We start from the raw sequence: 20532 nt of genomic DNA, 5'->3' as shown, positions 1-20532 counted from the left end.
CCAGTACTACATCATAGTTCTAAGAACACCCAGTGACCCCAACCGCAGCAATGAAAAGACTAACAGGGACCTCTACTGGAAAGAATGTTGGTGAGCTGATAAAGTCTTTGCTTTGCTATTCAATTCGACTTCCCTTTCAGACAATTCAGGATTCCTGTTCAAGAATGAATGATACATACAGTACATTAATCAGAATGACCAGCAACAAACTGGGCCATGCTTGTTTCAAACTCTTTATTTTCACTGAATATAAAAAATACCTTTGTGACCAGATAAATATTATACAGAGTATCAGTTCATTTTAACTTTTCAAACAAATTCATTCTGTTAAAGAAAGCACAACACCTACATTTGAATAACAGCTAGTCTTTTTTCCTATTTCAATCAATGCTTATAGACAAATTGCTTAGACAATATACATTATCTCAGGATAGTCATTACATTTACCGATAAAAACAAATTTATAGTGGTTTAACAATTAAGGAAGTTCATTTGTCCTATTTATAAGGATTACTTGTATGTTGAATGAATATCAAGGCAGAGCAAATTCCCATCTTTAAGAGTTCAATAACTTGCCACATGCTCATGGAATGCAGTTGTGTGTTAATGTTCGTATATAGTCTATAACCTAAACGACCCATGGATGCACTTTATATACCAGCAGGGTTTACGGCAGGCAGATGGGCTACCAGCCAAGGCAATACATTGTGTTATGGCATAGGACTAGGTGGTAGTTGAAGACCTAGAGAGTTATGGTTAGACTAGACTAGCAGGGTTTCCCAAACACGGTCCTCAGGACCTCAAGGGGTGTACATTTGGGTTTTTACCCTAGGATTACACAGCTGATTCAAAAAAATCAACTAATCATCAAGCTTGGAAAATTTGAAATAAGCTGTGTAGCAGCACCACTTGGGGTCCGAGGACTGAGTTTGGGAAAGGCTGGTAGAGACATGTTCTCATCCAGAAGGATGAGGCTTAGATACAGCCTTGAGCTGTTGGTACAGCAGAATCAATTAAGGCACTAGTACACAATGCAGACCAGAGACTGACAACAAGGGGTTGAGGTGGTGGAGTGGAAGCAATACTAATGACCTTATACTACACCAATACTGTAATAACATAAATTAACTAGTTTCCTAGTCAGGACTGGACTGTATATAGTTTCATCACATGTTACATTTGACAAGAGCATTAGTAGTAATCCTGAATGGTTGAACATGGAAGGCATTGCTTGCGCTGCTCAGTGCATAAGGTTATACCAGCCATCTCAGTGCTGTTTAAGAGTAAAAACACCATACACAGCTGCATATACAATTCCAATCAGTGCTGCACTCTCATCAATCGGATATAGTATATTGAGTGTTAATGTATTGCTATGATCATAGCGGAGAGTAACAATAAGAACATGAACACAAGAAGAAGCTCATCTTCCAAATTCAATGGAATCTGTAATAAGTATAAACACCATCAGCTGGAAAGGGCATGGCCAAACGGAGCATAGCTTTGCTGTTGCGTGTGTATGGTGGAACTACCAACTCTGGCTACTGTCAATTAGACTGGAATTAAAACAGAGACAAGAGAGAACAAACATGACAAAGAATGTAAACTGAGCCTCCTCGTGCAGGCAGCAGGCAGCCCAGAAAGAGTGTGAGGGGTGTGGGGAGAGAATACTAGTCTGACAAGCATTACAGATAGGATCGCACATAGACCCCAAGATTTAGCCCCTTAATGACCCTCTGCACGTGACTGCATTATGCTCCTTAAATATGAGTGGCAGCTGAATGTCCAAAGGAAGGAGGCAGTGATCACCTTACTCACACACCAATGATAATTATTACTTGGAGAATTATTACTGTAAAAGGGTATTATGATGCTGTAAGATGTACTAGCATCTGCTGTTGGCTTTACTATCCACTCAGACCAGACCCACTGACACTATGATTTTAGTGTGAAGATGAAGTTCTATCACATTAAATACAGTATATAAAATTCAAACATTTACCTATTCAACAGCAAATCCAAAGCTCACATTCATATACTAACATATTACAAATGCCCAATTATAAGCTACACTATTGGTTAGTAGCTTTATTGATGTGTATTAGTTATAATGGTGCATGCAGGCCAATGATGACATGAAGCATTGGAGTACAGCAATACTTCAACCAACACTTAGAATGCTGTCTGAGGAACTTAAACTATAGATCCCTATGTCAGCTGTGCCAGTTGGAGTGAGCTACCCATTTTTATTTTACATGTTTTAAACTACCTTCAACAGATTTAGAGATGTATCCATGAAAGCTGAAAGTATTAATAATATTTGCCATTATTGGGTCCAATAATGTTCATTTAACTTTGATGTCCTTATTCATGTATCCTACCATAAAATCAGTAAGATAATCCGTCTCAATCTTCAGATTGCAGGTCCTAACCCCGCTAATACAGTACAGCTATAGCCAGCTGGTCATTATAAGTCATACTGTGAATATCATCCTCTGTGAAACACACACATCTGAACACAGGCACTAGTTCCTCTCATAAAACAGGCCTGGCCCAAGTACGTTATACACTCCACCCGTAAGTGAGAGAGAAACAGCCAATCACAGGTGTCAGCTACATCTCTGTGTAACAATAGGTTCCAATCTGATGTCCATCAACTTTCCTCCGGACCAATCATCTCTCATCCTCCCTTAGTTCAGTGGGCAGGAACTTGTACTGCTGCTGTCTGATCTGAGCCAGCTTCTTCCTGGCCTCCTCCAGCTCTCTCTCCTTCCTCAGCATCTCCTCCTGGGCTGCAATGATCTGAGGAGAGGAGGAAAGGGTTAAATATTAAATACATGCTTTAGTCTGCTCATCTTCAATCTGTCCTGTAAGACTCAAACCCAACAGGTAATACAATTGTCAAACCATTTCCTTGAGTCCCTTTAGTGTACATATGGACTTGATTGAGTTCTACAAAGGAAATCTTTTCTTCAGAACATTTGGAATTCTGCTCATACTCCATTTCACAGTAGGTTTCTTCAAAGCGGGTTATAGAAAACCTAGAATTAACAACTGTTCTGTGGTAACTGGTGGAATGTCTTAAATTTAAGTATGCAGTAAGTATCTATTTATTTTCTTAAGCAAGGAGCTCTTGTGGATTTGGGAGATGGCAGCGGGTGGGTTATGACTAGCCCACTTGAGAGAGACCCGCTTTGGGAAAGTGTCTCTGGAGGGGTGCTGGCTAGAAGCCCTTCAGTGTTATACACACCCATGTACGCAAAGACACTCAGGCACACATATATGCACAAATGCACGCACAACATGATTTCTGGAAGACACTCAATCACCTTCCTCAGTTGAAAACAAAGCTTTCTAGGTAGAAGGGAGCCCTAGGCTAAGAAGTAGACATCCACTCTTCAATTACATATGGCCATGGATGAAAAGTGAGTGGATAACCACAAGAATGTGAAAACTTTTCAAGGGACTTGATGTTCAGGCAGCTGTGGATGCATGCGAAACCACAGATTTGAATCGCAGCTGTGGTTCTATTCAGTCATACTGTAGTGGCGTACCTCAATTTCAAAACCATTTAGTTAGAGAGGAAACATTTGCATGTGAAGGCAGCAAAGCTGGGAACAGTTGAAAAGGTAGAGGTGGAAAATCCACAAAGTAAAATTAAAGTGACACTTCAATGTGTCACTTACAGGGTATTCAGAATATAAACTCTAAAATCTCACCTGAGCAATGCCACCCACGAACCTGGTCTTGACCACCACACTGTGGTCATCAGCTTTGTCAAAGGCTGCTTTCTGAGCCGCCTTCACCAGGTTGTCTGATGCCCGCTTGACCGCATTCCCAGCAGCCTTAGGGATACAGAACCCATGGTTAATGCTATCATATTGTGTGGAGGCGAAGTCAGGGAAATAGCAGTGGAACCCAGTGGGTTGTGTTGTTTTTAGTAGGGTTATACCTGTAGTCTCCTCATGGCCTCGGAGTCCGGTTGAGCTTTGACCTTGCAGGCCACTAGGAGCTGGGCTGTGGAGGCTGCCACTTGCTTGGCTGAGGAGATGAGCTTCTCCTCACTGGCGTGGCCCTGGACTGAGGCATTGGCTGCCTCACACAGGTTACTGGTCGCTGCCGCCACCATCCTCGCCTACAGGGAATAGCAACCACACATAGAAACATTGATTCACCATGCACAGTTTCACGATCAAGTTCGGTTTTAATAGTACATGTAAAAAATAAACTATGATGGAAACTCACAGCAGATATGAGACCATGTGACCACTGGCCATCATCTACAGCATTGGCAAGAATGGATCCCACCTGGAGGGCAGAGAGAGAGACATTTCACAGACTTGTGTTTTTTGTTGCTGAGGTGACATTCAGACATTTATGATTCTGAAACAGTTGTAACTGACCTTGCCCTGCGCCACCAGCTCTCTCTGAGCTGCAGAAGCAGACTTCACCAGAGCACTAGTGGCTGCAGCTATGGACTTCGCTGCCTCCAGGATCTGCTCCTCAAAGTCCAGCGTCTCATCAGCTTGCTAAAAGCAAAAGCACACATTTAACCATGGACATGCACTTAGGGCGATATCTTGTGGCAATAAGACAAAACAATAAACTCCATTGGTTGTTTTATGGTGCCATGTTGAGTTACTGGCCAATCACATCCACCAACATGTTTCATAATGGGGAATGTTTCCACGGATCTTCAAATACTGTTTGCGGTTGGAAAATCCAAACAAAACACTTTGCAAGATACAGAAGCACCTCTAAAAAGGGAAATAAATAATGTCACTCCTGTCTCAGTAGACTACATCAGTCAGTGACGACAGATCATGCCAGCAGCACCAACACACAAGGGACACGTGGCTGGAGACAGGGCGGGACACTGTAGGAATATGTTTGATATATAGTTGGACTGAATAACAACCTAATATATCAAACATATCAGACAGAGGCCTGCAGAGAAGGCTTCCAGGTCTACAAAATCTCAAGATAATGGAGGAAGAGTGAAGCATGCTGGGGTGGGAGAGGTCCTTCTACAGGGTGGGAAGGAGGGGAGAAGGGGCACAGAGAGGAAAGTATGGAAGGAGGGAGTAGAAGGTGAATAGGAGGGGTTGTAAATAGTCACAGACCTTACCTCGTCATTAGAGGAAACATGGTTCACTCTGATTTAGATGTTTTATTCAATGTTCCTTTCTGAAGTTGTACTATGGGCTTGATATTTTGAGGTCTAAGGTATTCTGCAGTAAACCTCGTAAACCGTAGCTGGTAAGAATGATTGTTTCATGATAGAAACAAAGACCTCAAAATCTCTGCCCTGCCTCTCTGCCTTGTGGAAGAAGATGGCATGCACCATTGTTAACAGCTCACTAGAGGGCAGACAGATACTGACATCCAAAAGAAGCAAACCTCCCTACACCCCCCTCTCATAAACACTGTGCCCTGCTGAAGTCTGGACCTGAGACTGCAGGGCTATCAGAAAGTCTCTTATGAAAACAGGAGATTCTCCAGCCATGTTTATTACTGCACCAGAGAGCTGGAGAGAGGGACCAGATCTGATCAACCAATGACACAAAACAAGAACACCACAGAGCACTACAGGAGAAGGAGGAAGAGTATTGGGAGGCTCAATGTACACACCATCACACACAAACAAACACACAAATGTATACAGCTCACACCTTACATACTTACTGTTCAACTTTCGTAATCAAATTTCAGACAATGGAAGTACTCACAGAGATAGTTTTGTTACAGTTTAAGATCAGTACATTTGTGTTGTGCAAAATCACTCCATGAAAGTGGGTGAACACCTTGGGCTGAGAAAGGCCCTTCTTATTTTACTCTAAAAACAACGGAATGCTGTAATTAAACAAAGGAAATGGGTTCAACAAGGAGGATGACCTTTCCTTCAATAGGTTTCAGACAGATCATCACAAATGTGTACTCATTCCAACATAAGCTTCAGGTCCCAGTAATGTAATTGTCTCCTGGCAACACGGCTCTACAGAATCTCTAGAAAAACACCAGATTGCTCCCCAGACAACACCTTCTAACGGCCATAAATACATCAACATTCTGCAAGCTCACAGAACACACAAGTAGGCTGTCTTGAGTCAGCATCGTTTTACAGGTGGGTTACAGTTCACATAATACTCCCATTTCCCCCCCAACAAATCACAATCTCAGCGCTGAGATTGTAACAAATTACTGTACTTTAAAGTCAATGTGAACCTTTTATCTTTGGCACAGGTAGCCTTTCTGAGTAGATAGGTGTGTTCTGTGTTGGAGGTCTGGTCTGAGAGGTGTGAAGAGAGGTGTTGGAGGTGGTTGAGAAGGGGACTGGTAGGCCTACCTTGGGCTTGGCTCTGGGTTTCAGCTGCTCTAGTTTCTTGGCTGCGGCTTCGATGGAGGCTGCCGCACCCAGCAGCTCAGTCTCTGCGATGACAGTGGGGTCCTCTGGGTCCACCCATTCTGACCCTAAACCACACCACCGAGAGGTCATAACCACATTATACAAATCCTACAACACAGAAATACATTCCCAGTTCAGACAAAGCCAGTTCACTTATGCCCTGTCTATACAAATGCCACCGCACATAACAAAATCCACATCACACCAGTCAATTTACAACACACAAACAACTCCACACATGCAATGATAACGAGCATTACACCTCTGAACATACAAAGCCAACCAGATCTACCTTTCAGGTTTTCCACTCCATGTTCTGTCTATAGCGATTCTAATGCCTCAAAGTCAAATACGGTTAAGTAAGAGTTTAAAGAAATATACTTTCAATGGATTATTGCCACTCTTTATAGGTTTTAAAGTGGCCATAAAACGGGACTATTTGGGAACAGCTTGGAAAAGCAGATGGAATGATGTTGTTGCAGATTCTGTTGAAACCCTGGGGAAATCTGTTCAGTCACCCTTCCCCCCTTCTCTACCTCCCCTCTGTGCCTGTGTGAAAAGTGATCTGCAGGAACCAGACAGCCCCATCTCTCACTTACCCCCATCTGAGGCAGGATAGAGAGAGGGAAAGAAGAGGCATTAGAGGTGAAATGGATAACCCCAGTGGGTCTTTGGCTGTACACTGGGATCCAATTCTCACCCAAACACAATATTCTTATTTTTCATTGAACCTTTATTTTAACAGGGAAGACATATCAAAACCTAGATCTCTTTTACAAACGTGCCCTGTATAGAAAACCTAAATATACACATTATACCCAAACTACACTACCGTTCAAAAGTTTGGGGTCACTTAGAAATGTCCTTGTTCTTGAAAGAAAAGCACATTTCTTGTCCATCAAAATAAAATCAAAATGATCAGAAATACAGTGTAGACATAGTTAATGTTGTAAATAACTATTACAGCTGGAAACTGCTGATTTTTTAAATGGAATATCTACATAGGCGTACAGAGGCCCATTATCAGCAACAATCACTCCTGTGTCCAATGACATGTTGTGCTAGCTAATACAGGTTTATCATTATAAAAGGCTAATTGATCATTAGAAAACCCAGGAGAGATGGTTGCTGATAATGGGCCTCTGTACGCCTATGTAGATGTTCCATAAAATAAATCTGTCATTTCCAGCTACAATAGGTTTCCAGCCCACGCGTACACGCACGCACACAAATGTACATTGTTTGAATAAATAGCCAGAATGGTATGTCGTGTTTCTGCAGAATGCAGTAGTCTGGTCAAACTATGCTCCTCTAGGTGAATGTGTGTGTGTGTGCATGTATGCAATTGTGTGTGGCAGCGCTGTGTACAGTCTCACCCTTCATGGCCTCAGCTGTCTGAATTAGCTCTGTCACACATCCCGCAACACACTTGGAGTGAACCGCCAGCTGCTGCCTCTGGTCAGCCGTGGGCTTCTGAAGCACCTGGACACAAACAGAGACACAATCTTCCTCATGGCAACATATGCCATCAGGCCAAGCTAAGAGAGGTTATGAGTCATAAGGTGTTGTCCGTGTGATGCATTGTATTCTCCATCTCACCAGCAGTACTTGCTCCAGCAGGTCGATGTATCCAGTGGTGCACTCTGACCCGTAGTGCAGGGCCTTGCTCCTTACCTCCTCACTCACCTCTGGATGACAGGCCGCTTGCTGGAAGAAGAAACAACAACTTAGAAAAGGTGACATTTTCTATGCCAAGTGATATTTTCAGCCTGGTAATATGCTCTGCTGAGTGATATGCTTTGCCTAGATGATATGCTCTGCCTAGTCAGTGAGTCAATGTCTAAAATATAGTGTGACCACTAGTCCAGTGATGCCCAACTCCAGTTCTCCAGTACCCCCCAACAGTAAAATGTTTTGTTGTAGCACCGGACAAGCACACCTGATTCAACATTTCAACTAATCATTCAAGCCCTCAATGAGTTGAATCATGTGTGGTTGTCCGGTGCTGCCACAGAGGGTACTCGAGAACTGGAGTTGGGAAACACTACATTAGGATATACTATCCAGACCACAGAAGGCTGCTGAAGGCAGGACGGCTCATAATAATGGTCGGAACGGAGCAAATGGAATGGCATCAAACAACTGGAAACCATGTGTTTGATGTATTAAATACCATTCCACTGATTCCGCTCCAGTCATTACTACAAACCCGTTCTCCCCAATTAAGGTGCCACCAACCTCCTGTGATCCAGACCATGTTATTTAGAGCAGTATGAGCCAGTTTGTTAAGGTCTCCAAATACATTTTGATCCTTCTTTCCTGGTCTTTTCACTGATAGAAGTAAAGTATTGTGATGTGCCTGAAGGACATCATGCCTAATGTTCAAGGCTTAGTGACATCGAACCATGAGTGAGTCACACCAGCCATCTGAACTAGCCCCTTCTGTCCTGCTCTCACATTTTCCCTGGCAGAGCAGCATAATGGGACTGAATGCTGTGCTGTAGTGTCAGTGTGAAGCCTGATTTGACAGGGTTGGGGTGGATTATCACCTTGCAGGTGGTCAGCATATCAGAGATGGCTTTGCGGCTCAGGTTGGCTGTGGCGATGACGTGCTCCTGCTGGGCAGAGTTGCCCGCTGCCACAGCCTTGGCTGTTGCTGTGGTGATGCCCTTTGTCATGCGGATAAACTCTTCCGGCGTGGTCGACTTCTCGGGGACGTCCTTGGACTGGAACACCTGCGCACACACACAGCATGACTAACTGTGACTGCATTGACAGCCACTGAGGATGATCTACTTTGATGCACATGTTTGTGCATTATTACTAAGGGACAGGAGTTTTTCCTGACGTTATGACCTGACTAGAAAATACTCCTGGCGCTTATTGTTAGTCTTAAACAGTCAACAGTCAGCCCGAGGTGTAAACGACCACTGTTAGAGTAAATACGTAGGGTGGACAAATGTCCTAGTGTTATTGATGCTACTATAATTGTGAGCTAAGTGGGATGTGTTTGAATTGGATTTGCAACCTAGGTAAAGCCTGTTGTGGTCCTGAGGGTACACTGATAAGGATTAGCAGTAAATCACAAGAAAAACAAGCGGACGAGAATTTCAGGGTCTCTTTCCCCCTGTGTCTGCTACAAAATCCCTGATAAGGCCAATGAGAATACTGCAGGGCTTTGGGGAGGAGAGGAGAAGAGGAGCAGCAAAGGTTGAAAAGATATCAGAGTTTAAGTCAAGTAAAAAATGGTTGTTTTTAACGGTTAGGTACGACATTCAATATAGAGGCACACCTCCCTGGTTTTAACCAGCCTGGCAAGGGGAGCCTGTTAAGGAGTCTTACTGTCAACTCCTGTTTGATGCACTCAATGGTTGCCTCCAGTGCCCTTGTCCCACGAGTAGCCTCATCCTCCACTGCCTTGACCGTCTTCAGCAGTGACGTCACATTGGTCACCATCACCTTTCAGGGAGAGAGAGGGACTGTAGAAGTGGGGATGACACTCACAAAACACAGAGCCAGGCCAGCAGGTGGCGCCGTCTTCCCCCAGTACCAGAGACCAGACTGGGGTCTCGCAGTAGATAGAACACCAACAGTATGGAAGGACAATACTATACATACTATACAAAAACCTTGAAGCAGAAACACAGACAAACTTGTTTTATAAGCAAGAACCCTACAACAAAACCTCAAACAGACCGTGTACAGCTTGTTTGTGAGGAGCAGATTGTGCCATGGAACGCTGAACATATTTCAACAAACCTAACAGAGCACTGAGGGGTTTGAGAGAGGGTCCCATTCGGAGGTCACCATATGTTGGAGGAATGAAAACAAGCTGTGAGCTTGAGCAGGTTACATGGGTGGCCCTAATCAGATTAAAACTAGAGAGGAAAATAAGCCTAATGTAACAGAGTTGCATATGCATGGCTGAATTGTTGGAGGATAAGAGTGACTGAAGGGTGAGAAGGATTAGGGGCGTGTCTTAGAGAGGTAATGCTTTGGTTATGGTTATATGATGCTGGCTATACAGTCAACCCATAAATCCTTTGATCTGGTCCAAGTTATAACCAAGGACAGACATACTTAAAGCCCATACCTGGACTCGGGCTGTAAGGCCTGCGAACTATGAGGTCTCTGCACACTGCGAAATATGCTCCCAAGTCTGTTTAGTGTAATGTTTCCTTCGATATCCTCTATTAAAATTGAGAAAGATTACTGTGGAGTTTATTTTGTGTCTCTGAACTGCTGGCCTATGTGTTGGTGGATATGGAGGGAGAGTGTGAATAGAAAGGACAGGGCAGGTAGGTTTGGCTAGGCTTCAGTAAAGCCCCAGTCAGTGGCCGTCTCTCCATAGTGTTGGAGATAAGGAGCTTCTACAGTCACAGTGGTGTGATCACAGATGGCTCAGATCTCACACCCACTGGGACAAGCATGAGTCACACACACCTGATACCCATCTCAGTGACAGTGGCAAACACACACGCATCTCACACACACACGCATCACACACACACGCATCACACACAGTCAAACACGAACAGCGATAAGAGAGTGTCATATCCTGCTGGAAACCGGATCCTACGTAATGATTTGAGAACCTGCTGCTGTGCCACACACAAGACAGCATATTGTATTAGATACTGTATCTATAGATAAGCATATCCCTGTACAGGAGCTACATTTGTGCAAAACAAGGGCGGCTGAACACACAAATTCAGTGGGATATTCTCTACGTTAAAGATGTGTGTCTTACAGTACCTTGGCAGCACTCTTCAGCTGATACATGGATGGGTCATCCGCTGGCTTGCCTGCAGCACACTTGGTGGCACCGATGAGCTCAGCTAGAGCCTTGGCCACATCTCTCACCGCATTTATGAGGACCACCTGACAAGAGGGGGCAGGAGAGAGAGAGCGAGACATTAATACAGCACAAGTACAGGTTTATCAGGCCTACCACAGGGCAGGATTTAACCAAGCCTGGCCTTATCACTTCTTCTTGGAACTATGATACTTTTAACAAAGTGAAGGGGAGAGATACAGCAGAAGGAAATGTATATAAGAGGGCTCGGTTACAGAATGGCTAGGCAGACAGGTCTGTCAGGATTACCTTTATATAATACATGGGTATACAGGTTAAATTATGATTGGACTATTTGGTATGTGATATAAATGTGTAAATATTTATTCAAAAAAATTGTTTAGTGTCTGAAGATTGTTGTAGTGTTACATTTATGTGTTGTCCTTTCAATCCAACAGGGTGTGGTCAGTGTATTACCTGAGTCTCTGGGTCGTCAGAGCCCATGCTAGTGGCCCCCAGTTTGACCACATCAGTGAGCATGGTGATGGTGTTGGCTGAGGACTGGGCGGCCTGGGCCAATCTGTCCTGACTGGATGCTGCCCCAGACACCAGCCGCTTAGTGTCCTCCACCAGAGCCTTGGCTGTCTTCAGGATGCTCTCCCTGAAGAACACCACACAAAATCTTGTAAAATACCCATTGGGAACAATAAAGATTTATTGAAATGAATACTCTATAGTCATACAGAAGCTGCAATTTATGGGAAGAAATATTCCTTTTTCTCAAAAGAAAGCCATCTTGTATGAGGTCAAAGTCCATGCATTCTATTCTATTCCTTCACTGACCCATATTTGACCTGTGGTTTCTGTGGACTTAATACGTTTGTCCCAAGGTAATCTCCTCAACAGAACAGTGTTCACCTCACTACTCTGTCCTGGTCTGGTCTCACCTGTGGTCTGCGAAGGACTCTTCGTTCTCAGGGTTGAGTGTTCCGGCCGAGGCGAACATGATGGTGGTGTCCAGGTCAGCGATGATGCCAGAGACAGTGCTGGCTGCTGTGATGCAGGCCTGAGTGCCTTTGTTACCTGCCTGCAGTGCAGACAGCACCATGGAAACCTAGACAGACAGACAGGCAGACAGACAGACAGACAGACAACACAGGATTAATAACAGCACCTCCAGGTCGGTCTCAAAAACATTCAAACACACAGCATGATCATAAACTAATCATACCCTCTGACCTTATTATGTTAAGAGAAAACAAAGGCGCTTAGGCATAATATCTGCTATTATCTGTGAATGACAACCACCACTCAGGGTCAACGGCTTACAGTGCACGATCCACCATCACCAATTAACATATTGGTAGAATCCTCATTTGATTAAAGCTTCCCATTTGCATTCAATTCAAGATGTGAATCAAGGTAATGGGAGGACCGACTGTGAGGCAATCTGAGAGAGCTGGACTGAGCAGGGAGCTGTTAGGGAGCTAGCAGAAGGAGAGAGAGGGGGAACCGTGCATTAGCCATGAGCCTGCTGCTGCACAAACACGTTAAAACAATGAATCCGACGCTGCATCACACACACTCTCCCTCCCAGTCCACACAGACAGACGTCTGCGGTCCCTCACAAACAAACAAAAAGCCATGGGAGACGCATTCAAATGAGGCATGGCAAGGTTCAGCTCCCCAGTCCTCAAAAGTATTAGGCCACAAATTATTCAAGTCTGATATGAGCCTTGAATCAAATCATGCAGTGGGCAAGGACAAGAAATTCTGATGCCGACTCATTGAGAACCAGTGATATCTTCTGCTAGTTCTAGGGTCACATAAGGGACAAATTGGTCTAATTTCACTATATAAGTACAATCAAGAGAACATAAACTAAAACACTGAACTGATATTAATCTTCACGGCTACTGTAGAGCACAAGTTGTTATCTTAACACAACACATAGAAAACATAACTCCAGTTTCATGACACCTACTGTAGGTCTGCTTGATTCACTTCCCCAGTTCTTCCCCCAGGGGAATAAGGGCTTTCAGGCACAGTGGAGAATGCTCCATTATAACAAACCATAATCCTGAGAGCCTATTCTCAGCTATGTCCCTGACACCAGAACAACATTCATACCTTGACTCTTCAAACTGATATTTATTTGCATTCAGATAATAACATTGCAGACTTTAAAGTTATCACAATTTATCTCAAGGTTTAAGAATTACACTATAACAGCCTTCTTTCCAGCCTACCTTCTCAGTGACGCCACGGGCACACTCGATGAGCTCCCTCTTGGAGAAGCTGTCAGTGGGGCTCATCTGCAGGGCCCCAGCCTTCTGAACCAAGTAGATACATCCATGGCCCAGCTCCTGGACCCGCGTCTTAATCTGTAAGCCCACCTGCAAGCACAGCCAGCCAGTCCATCAGTACCACAGAGTCATCTCTGAGAGAGCTGCCACCCACCCACTCACTCCCTCCCGCCAGCCCTCCCTCCCTCCTTCCCTCCACAGAGCAGACAATGCCTCTTATCAGGCTGCTGGGTAAACCTGATTCATGGGTGGGTGGTACTTCATTTCTAGCATCACTATAGGCCTTTAGGCTTGGAGGGGTACAATGTCACTATGGTAACAAGGATTTCCAGCAGCCAGTTATGTAAAGGGTATTGATAAGTGTGTGTTGTTATTAGGCTACGTTTTGACACATACTGTCGTTAGCGGCCCCCATCTCATAGCAGAGATGATCTTTAAACACAGACTATGTGGGTGCAGCTGAGACAGGGAGCCAGAGGTTTGAGATGTGAAAATATATTATGATGATTATATGATTTCACATTATGGAGTACAGCCTCAAGGAAGATGCATCATATCAAAGAATGCCATCCACCCTGTGACATACAGTGCATTTAGAAAGTATTCAGACCTCTTGACTTTTTCCACATTTTGTTACGTTACAGCCTTATTCTAAAATGTACTCAATTGTTTTTATTCCCTCAATCTACACACAATACCCCATAATGACGAAGCGAAAACTCGTTTTTTTGCTAATTTCTAAAAAATTATAAAACAAAAATATCACATTTACGTAAGTATTCAGACCCTTTACTCAGTACTTTGTTGAAGCACCTTTGGCAACAATTACAGCCTTTGAGTCTTCTTAGGTATGACGCTACAAGCTTGGCACACCTGTGTTTAGGGAGTATCTCCCATTCTTTTCTCCAGATCCGCGCAAGCTCTGTCAGGTTGGATGGGGAGTGTTGCTGCACAGCTTTTTTCAGGTCTGTCCAGAGATGCTCGATCGGCTTTAAGTCCGGGCTCTGGCTGAACCACAGAAGGACATTCAGAGACCTGTCCCGAAGCCACTCCTGTGTTGTCTTGGCTGTGTGCTTAGGATTGTTATCCTGTTGGAAGGTGAACCTTCGCCCCAGTCTGAGGTCTTGAGCAGGTTTTCATCAAGGAACTCTTTGTACTTTTCTCCATTCATCTTTCCCTCGATCCTGACTAGTCTCCCAGTCCGTGCCGCTGAAAAACATCCCCACAGTATGATGCTGCCACCACCTCCAGATAGACTGCTGTGCCACTCAGGAGGCCAAGGCACTGCATCGCAGTGCTAGAGGCGTCACTACAGATCCGGGATCAACCCCGGGCTGTGTTGCAGCCGGCTGTGACCGGGAGACCCACGAGGCTGCGCACCATTGGCCCAGCATTGTCCGGGATAGGGGAGGGCTAGGCCGGCTGGGATGTCTTTGTTTCATCGTCATCTAGCAACTCCTTGTGGCGGCCGGGCACTTGCACGCTGACGTTGGTCGCCAGCTGTACGCCGTTTCCTCTGTCACATTGGTGCGACTGGCTTCCGGGTTAAGCGAGCAGTGTGTCAAGAAGCAGTGCGGCTTGGCAGGATTGTGTTTCAGAGGACGAATGCTCTCGACCTTCACCTCTCCCAAGGCCATACAGGAGTTGCAGCGGTGGGACAAGACTAACTACCAATTGGATATCACAAAATTGTGGCGAAAAGTGTCAGAAAGTACCACAAAAAAAAAAAGTTTTCCTCCAGACGTAATGCTTGGCATTGAGGCCCAAGGGTTCAATCGTGGTTTCATCAGAGGTGGCTTTTGGAAAACTCCAAGTGGGTTGTCATGTGCCTTTTACTGAGGAGTGGCTTCTGTCTGCCACTCTACCATAAAAGGCCTGGTTGGTGGAGTGCTGCAGAGATGGTTGTCCTTCTGGAAGGTTCTGTCAGAGTGGCCATCGGGTTCTTGGTCACCTCCCTGACCAAGGACCTTCTCCCCCGATTGCTCAGTTTGGCTGGGCGGCCAGCTCTAGGAAGTCTTGGTGGTTCCAAACTTCTTCCCTTTAAGAATGATGGAGGCCACTGTGTTCTTGGGGACCTTCAATGCTGCAGACTTTTTTTGTAACCCTTCCCCAGACACAATCCTGTTTCGGAGCTCTACGGACAATTCCTTCAACCTCAAGGCTTGGTCTTTTCTCTGACATGCACTGTCAACTGTGGGACCTTATATAAACAGGTGTGTCTCTTCCCAAATCATGTCCAATCAATTGAATTTACCACAGGTGGACTCCAATCAAGATGTAGAATCATCTCAAGGATGAAGAATGGAAACAGGATGCACATGAGCGCAATTTCAAGTTGCATAGCAAAGGGTCTGAATACTTATGTAAACAAGGCATTTCTGTTTTCAATTTGAATAAATTTGCATACATTTCGAAAAACCCGTTTTCACTTCGTCATTATGGGGTATTGTGTGCAGATTGATGAGGAAAACAATTTATTTAATCCATTTTAGAATAAGGCTGTATCTGTAGTATATCTGTACATACAGTGCCTTCAGAAAGTTTTCACACCCCTCGACTTTTTCCACACAAAATATCAATTTTGTGTCACTGGTCTACACACAATACACCATAATGTCAAAGTGGAATTGTGTTTTTAGACATTTTAAAAAATGTATAAAAAATGAAAAGCTGAAATATTTTGAGTCCGTAAGTAATTCAACCTCTGTTATGTCAAGCCTAAATGTCAGGAGTAAAGTCACATAAGTTCCATGGACTCTGTGTGCAATAGTACGGTTTAACATGATTTTTGAAAAACTACTTCATCTCCGTACCCCACACATACAGATAATTGTAAGGTCCTTCAGTCGAGCAGGTAATTTCAAACACAGATTCAACCACAAAGACCAGGGAGGTTTTCCAATGCATCGCAAAGAAGGGCACCTATTGGTAGATGGATTAAAAAAAAGCAGACATTGAATATCCCATTGAACATGGTGAAGTTATTAATCACACTTGGATGGTGTATCAATAGACTCAATCACTACAAAGATACAGCTGTCCTTCCTAACCCTGTTGCCAGAGAGGAAGGAAACCGCTCAGGGATTTCAAAACAAGGCCAACGGTGACTTTAAAACAGTTAAGAGTTTAATGATTGTGAGAGAAAACTGAGGATGGATCAACAACCTTGTAGTTACTCCACAATACTAACCTAAATGACAGATTGAAAAGGACGAAGCCTGTACAGAATAAAAATATTCCAAAACATGCATCCTGTTTGCAATAAGCCACCAAAGTAAAACTGCAAAAAATGCGGCAAAGAAATGTACTTTATCTCCTGAATACAAAGCAATACGTTTGGGGTATACCCAACACATCACTGAGTACCACTCTTCATATTACTTTCTAGCATGGTGGTGGCTACATTATGATATGGGTATGTTTGTAATTGGCAAGGCCTCAGGAGAGACATATCATTGTATTATTGTTTCAATATTGTAATCACATAATATGGCTTTCCTTTTGATAGATATAGCGAAATTAGGTGCTGCTGAAAAGCAAACTCCACGGACAGCGCAGGGATGCTGATCCACACCACAGAGCTGCCTAAAACATAAACACTAGACTTACTTAAAGGATTTAGAGAGTCAAAATAGAAAGGGAGTGGAGGATCTCACAGAAAGGGAAAAAAAACAGGAGCCAAGAAAATGGCGGGTCAGACAGGCAAAACACAGAGAGACAGAGCAGGAACGACTTGGGTCAAACGTTTACGGTAGCCTTCTACAAGCTTCCCACAATAAGTTGGGTGAATTTTGGCCCATTCCTCCTGACAGTGTAACTGAGTCAGTGTAACTGAGTCAGGTTTGTTGGACTCCTTGCTCTCACACTTTTTTAGTTTTGTCCACACATTTTCTATAGGTTTGAGGTCAGGGCTTTGTGATGGCCACTCCAATACCTTGACTTTGTTGCCCTTAAGTCATTTTGTCACAACTTTAGAAGTACACTTGGAGTCATTGTCCATTTGGAAGACCCATTTGCGACCAAGCTTTAACTTCCTGACTGATGTCTCGAGATGTTGCTTCAATACATCCACATCATTTTCCTGCCTAATGATGCCATCTATTTTGTGAAGTGCACCAGTCCCTCCTGCAGCAAAGCAACCCCACAACATGATGCTGCTACCCCCGTGCTTCACGGTTGGGATGGTGTTTTTCGGCTTGCAAGCCTCCCCTTTTTCATCCAAACACAACGATGGTCATTATGGCCAAACAACTATATTTTTGTTTCATCAGACCAGAGGGCATTTCTCCAAAAAGTACGATCTTTGTCCCCATGTGCAGTTGCAAACCGTAGTCTGGCTTTTCTATGTTGGTTTTGGAGCACTGGCTTCTTCCTTGCTGAGTGGCCTTTCAGGTTATGTTGATATAGGACTCGTTTTACTGTGGATATAGATACTTTTGTACCTGTTTCCTCCAGCATCTTCAAATCAAATCAAATGTTATTTGTCACATACACATGGTTAGCAGATGTTAATGCGAGTGTAGCGAAATGCTTGTGCTTCTAGTTCCGACAATGCAGTAATAAAATGCAAGTAATCTAACTAACAATTCCAAAAAAAACTACTGTCTTATACACAGTGTAAGGGGATAAAGAATATGTACATAAGGATATATGAATGAGTGATGGTACAGAGCAGCATAGGCAAGATACAGTAGATGATATCGAGTACAGTATATACATATGAGATAAGTATGTAAACCAAGTGGCATAGTTAAAGTGGCTAGTGATACATGTATTACATAAGGATGCAGTCGATGATATAGAGTACAGTATCAACGTATGCATATGAGATGAACAATGTAGGGTAAGTAACATTATATAAGGTAGCATTGTTTAAAGTGGCTAGTGATATATTTACATCATTTCCCATCAATTCCCATGATTAAAGTGGCTGGAGTAGAGTCAGTGTCATTGACAGTGTGTTGGCAGTAGCCACTCAATGTTAGTGGTGGCTGTTTAACAGTCTGATGGCCTTGAGATAGAAGCTGTTTTTCAGTCTCTCGGTCCCAGCTTTGATGCACCTGTACTGACCTCGCCTTCTGGATGACAGCGGGGTGAACAGGCAGTGGCTCGGGTGGTTGATGTCCTTGATGATCTTTATGGCCTTCCTGTAGCATCAGGTGGTGTAGGTGTCCTGGAGGGCAGGTAGTTTGCCCCCGGTGATGCGTTGTGCAGACCTCACTACCCTCTGGAGAGCCTTACGGTTGAGGGCGGTGCAGTTGCCATACCAGGCGGTGATACAGCCCGCCAGGATGCTCTCGATTGTGCATCTGTAGAAGTTTGTGAGTGCTTTTGGTGACAAGCCGAATTTCTTCAGCCTCCTGAGGTTGAAGAGGCGCTGCTGCGCCTTCCTCACGATGCTGTCTGTGTGAGTGGACCAATTCAGTTTGTCTGTGATGTGTATGCCGAGGAACTTAAAACTTGCTACCCTCTCCACTACTGTTCCATCGATGTGGATAGGGGGTGTTCCCTCTGCTGTTTCCTGAAGTCCACAATCATCTCCTTAGTTTTGTTGACGTTGAGTGTGAGGTTATTTTCCTGACACCACACTCCGAGGGCCCTCACCTCCTCCCTGTAGGCCGTCTCGTCGTTGTTGGTAATCAAGCCTACCACTGTTGTGTCGTCCGCAAACTTGATGATTGAGTTGGAGGCGTGCATGGCCACGCAGTCGTGGGTGAACAGGGAGTACAGGAGAGGGCTCAGAACGCACCCTTGTGGGGCCCCAGTGTTGAGGATCAGTGGGGAGGAGATGTTGTTGCCTACCCTCACCACCTGGGGGCGGCCCGTCAGGAAGTCCAGTACCCAGTTGCACAGGGTGGGGTCGAGACCCAGGGTCTCGAGCTTGATGACGAGCTTGGAGGGTACTATGGTGTTGAATGCCGAGCTGTAGTCGATGAACAGCATTCTCACATAGGTATTCCTCTTGTCCAGATGGGTTAGGGCAGTGTGCAGTGTGGTTGAGATTGCATCGTCTGTGGACCTATTTGGGCGGTAAGCAAATTGGAGTGGGTCAAGGGTGTCAGGTAGGGTGGAGGTGATATGGTCCTTGACTAGTCTCTCAAAGCACTTCATGATGACGGATGTGAGTGCTACGGGGCGGTAGTTGTTTAGCTCAGTTACCTTAGCTTTCTTGGGAACAGGAACAATGGTGGCCCTCTTGAAGCATGTGGGAACAGCAGACTGGTATAGGGATTGATTGAATATGTCCGTAAACACACCGGCCAGCTGGTCTGCGCATGCTCTGAGGGCGCGGCTGGGGATGCCGTCTGGGCCTGCAGCCTTGCGAGGGTTAACACGTTTAAATGTCTTACTCACTTCGGCTGCAGTGAAGGAGAGACCGCATGTTTCCGTTGCAGGCCGTGTCAGTGGCACTGTATTGTCCTCAAAGCGGGCAAAAAAGTTATTTAGTCTGCCTGGGAGCAAGACATCCTGGTCCGTGACTGGGCTGGGTTTCTTCCTGTAGTCCGTGATTGACTGTAGACCCTGCCACATACCTCTTGTGTCTGAGCCGTTGAATTGAGATTCTACTTTGTCTCTGTACTGGCGCTTAGCTTGTTTGATAGCCTTGCGGAGGGAATAGCTGCACTGTTTGTATTCAGTCATGTTACCAGACACCTTGCCCTGATTAAAAGCAGTGGTTCGTGCCTTCAGTTTCACACGAATGCTGCCATCAATCCACGGTTTCTGGTTAGGGAATGTTTTAATCGTTGCTATGGGAACGACATCTTCAACGCACGTTCTAATGAACTCGCACACCGTATCAGCGTATTCGTCAATGTTGTTGTCTGACGCAATACGAAACATCTCCCAGTCCACGTGATGGAAGCAGTCTTGGAGTGTGGAGTCAGCTTGGTCAGACCAGCGTTGGACAGACCTCAGCGTGGGAGCTTCTTGTTTTAGTTTCTGTCTGTAGGCAGGGATCAACAAAATGGAGTCGTGGTCAGCTTTTCCGAAAGGGGGCGGGGCAGGGCCTTATATGCGTCGCG

The 20532-nt window shown here is 44.7% G+C and overlaps 1 protein-coding gene across 3 annotated transcripts in view; it reads right to left on the bottom strand.

The window, feature by feature from the left end:
• Nucleotides 1–219: 219 nt before the first annotated feature.
• Nucleotides 220–20532, bottom strand: part of LOC112252395 (talin-2) — a 139678-nt gene continuing 119365 nt past the window's right edge. For 2 of the 3 annotated variants that reach the window (XM_042323163.1, XM_042323164.1), the window contains 15 exons: nucleotides 13451–13597; nucleotides 12149–12315; nucleotides 11679–11862; nucleotides 11162–11287; nucleotides 9749–9865; nucleotides 8956–9141; nucleotides 8006–8113; nucleotides 7783–7888; nucleotides 7006–7011; nucleotides 6347–6471; nucleotides 4404–4529; nucleotides 4246–4308; nucleotides 3953–4135; nucleotides 3720–3845; nucleotides 220–2802 (listed from right to left, as the gene is read on the bottom strand). In XM_042323163.1, the coding sequence (XP_042179097.1) occupies nucleotides 2674–2802; nucleotides 3720–3845; nucleotides 3953–4135; nucleotides 4246–4308; nucleotides 4404–4529; nucleotides 6347–6471; nucleotides 7006–7011; nucleotides 7783–7888; nucleotides 8006–8113; nucleotides 8956–9141; nucleotides 9749–9865; nucleotides 11162–11287; nucleotides 11679–11862; nucleotides 12149–12315; nucleotides 13451–13597 (1899 nt within the window). In that variant the 3' untranslated portion in view covers nucleotides 220–2673. The remainder of the gene's footprint in view (nucleotides 2803–3719; nucleotides 3846–3952; nucleotides 4136–4245; nucleotides 4309–4403; nucleotides 4530–6346; nucleotides 6472–7005; nucleotides 7012–7782; nucleotides 7889–8005; nucleotides 8114–8955; nucleotides 9142–9748; nucleotides 9866–11161; nucleotides 11288–11678; nucleotides 11863–12148; nucleotides 12316–13450; nucleotides 13598–20532) is intronic. The other variant, XM_042323165.1, reaches the window with a different exon arrangement.

This window comes from Oncorhynchus tshawytscha, linkage group LG06 (assembly GCF_018296145.1).
Source record: "Oncorhynchus tshawytscha isolate Ot180627B linkage group LG06, Otsh_v2.0, whole genome shotgun sequence".
Lineage (NCBI taxonomy): Eukaryota > Metazoa > Chordata > Actinopteri > Salmoniformes > Salmonidae > Oncorhynchus > Oncorhynchus tshawytscha.
The sequence above is the reverse complement of the archived record's forward strand: the minus strand, read 5'-3'. Positions and strand labels throughout refer to the sequence as shown.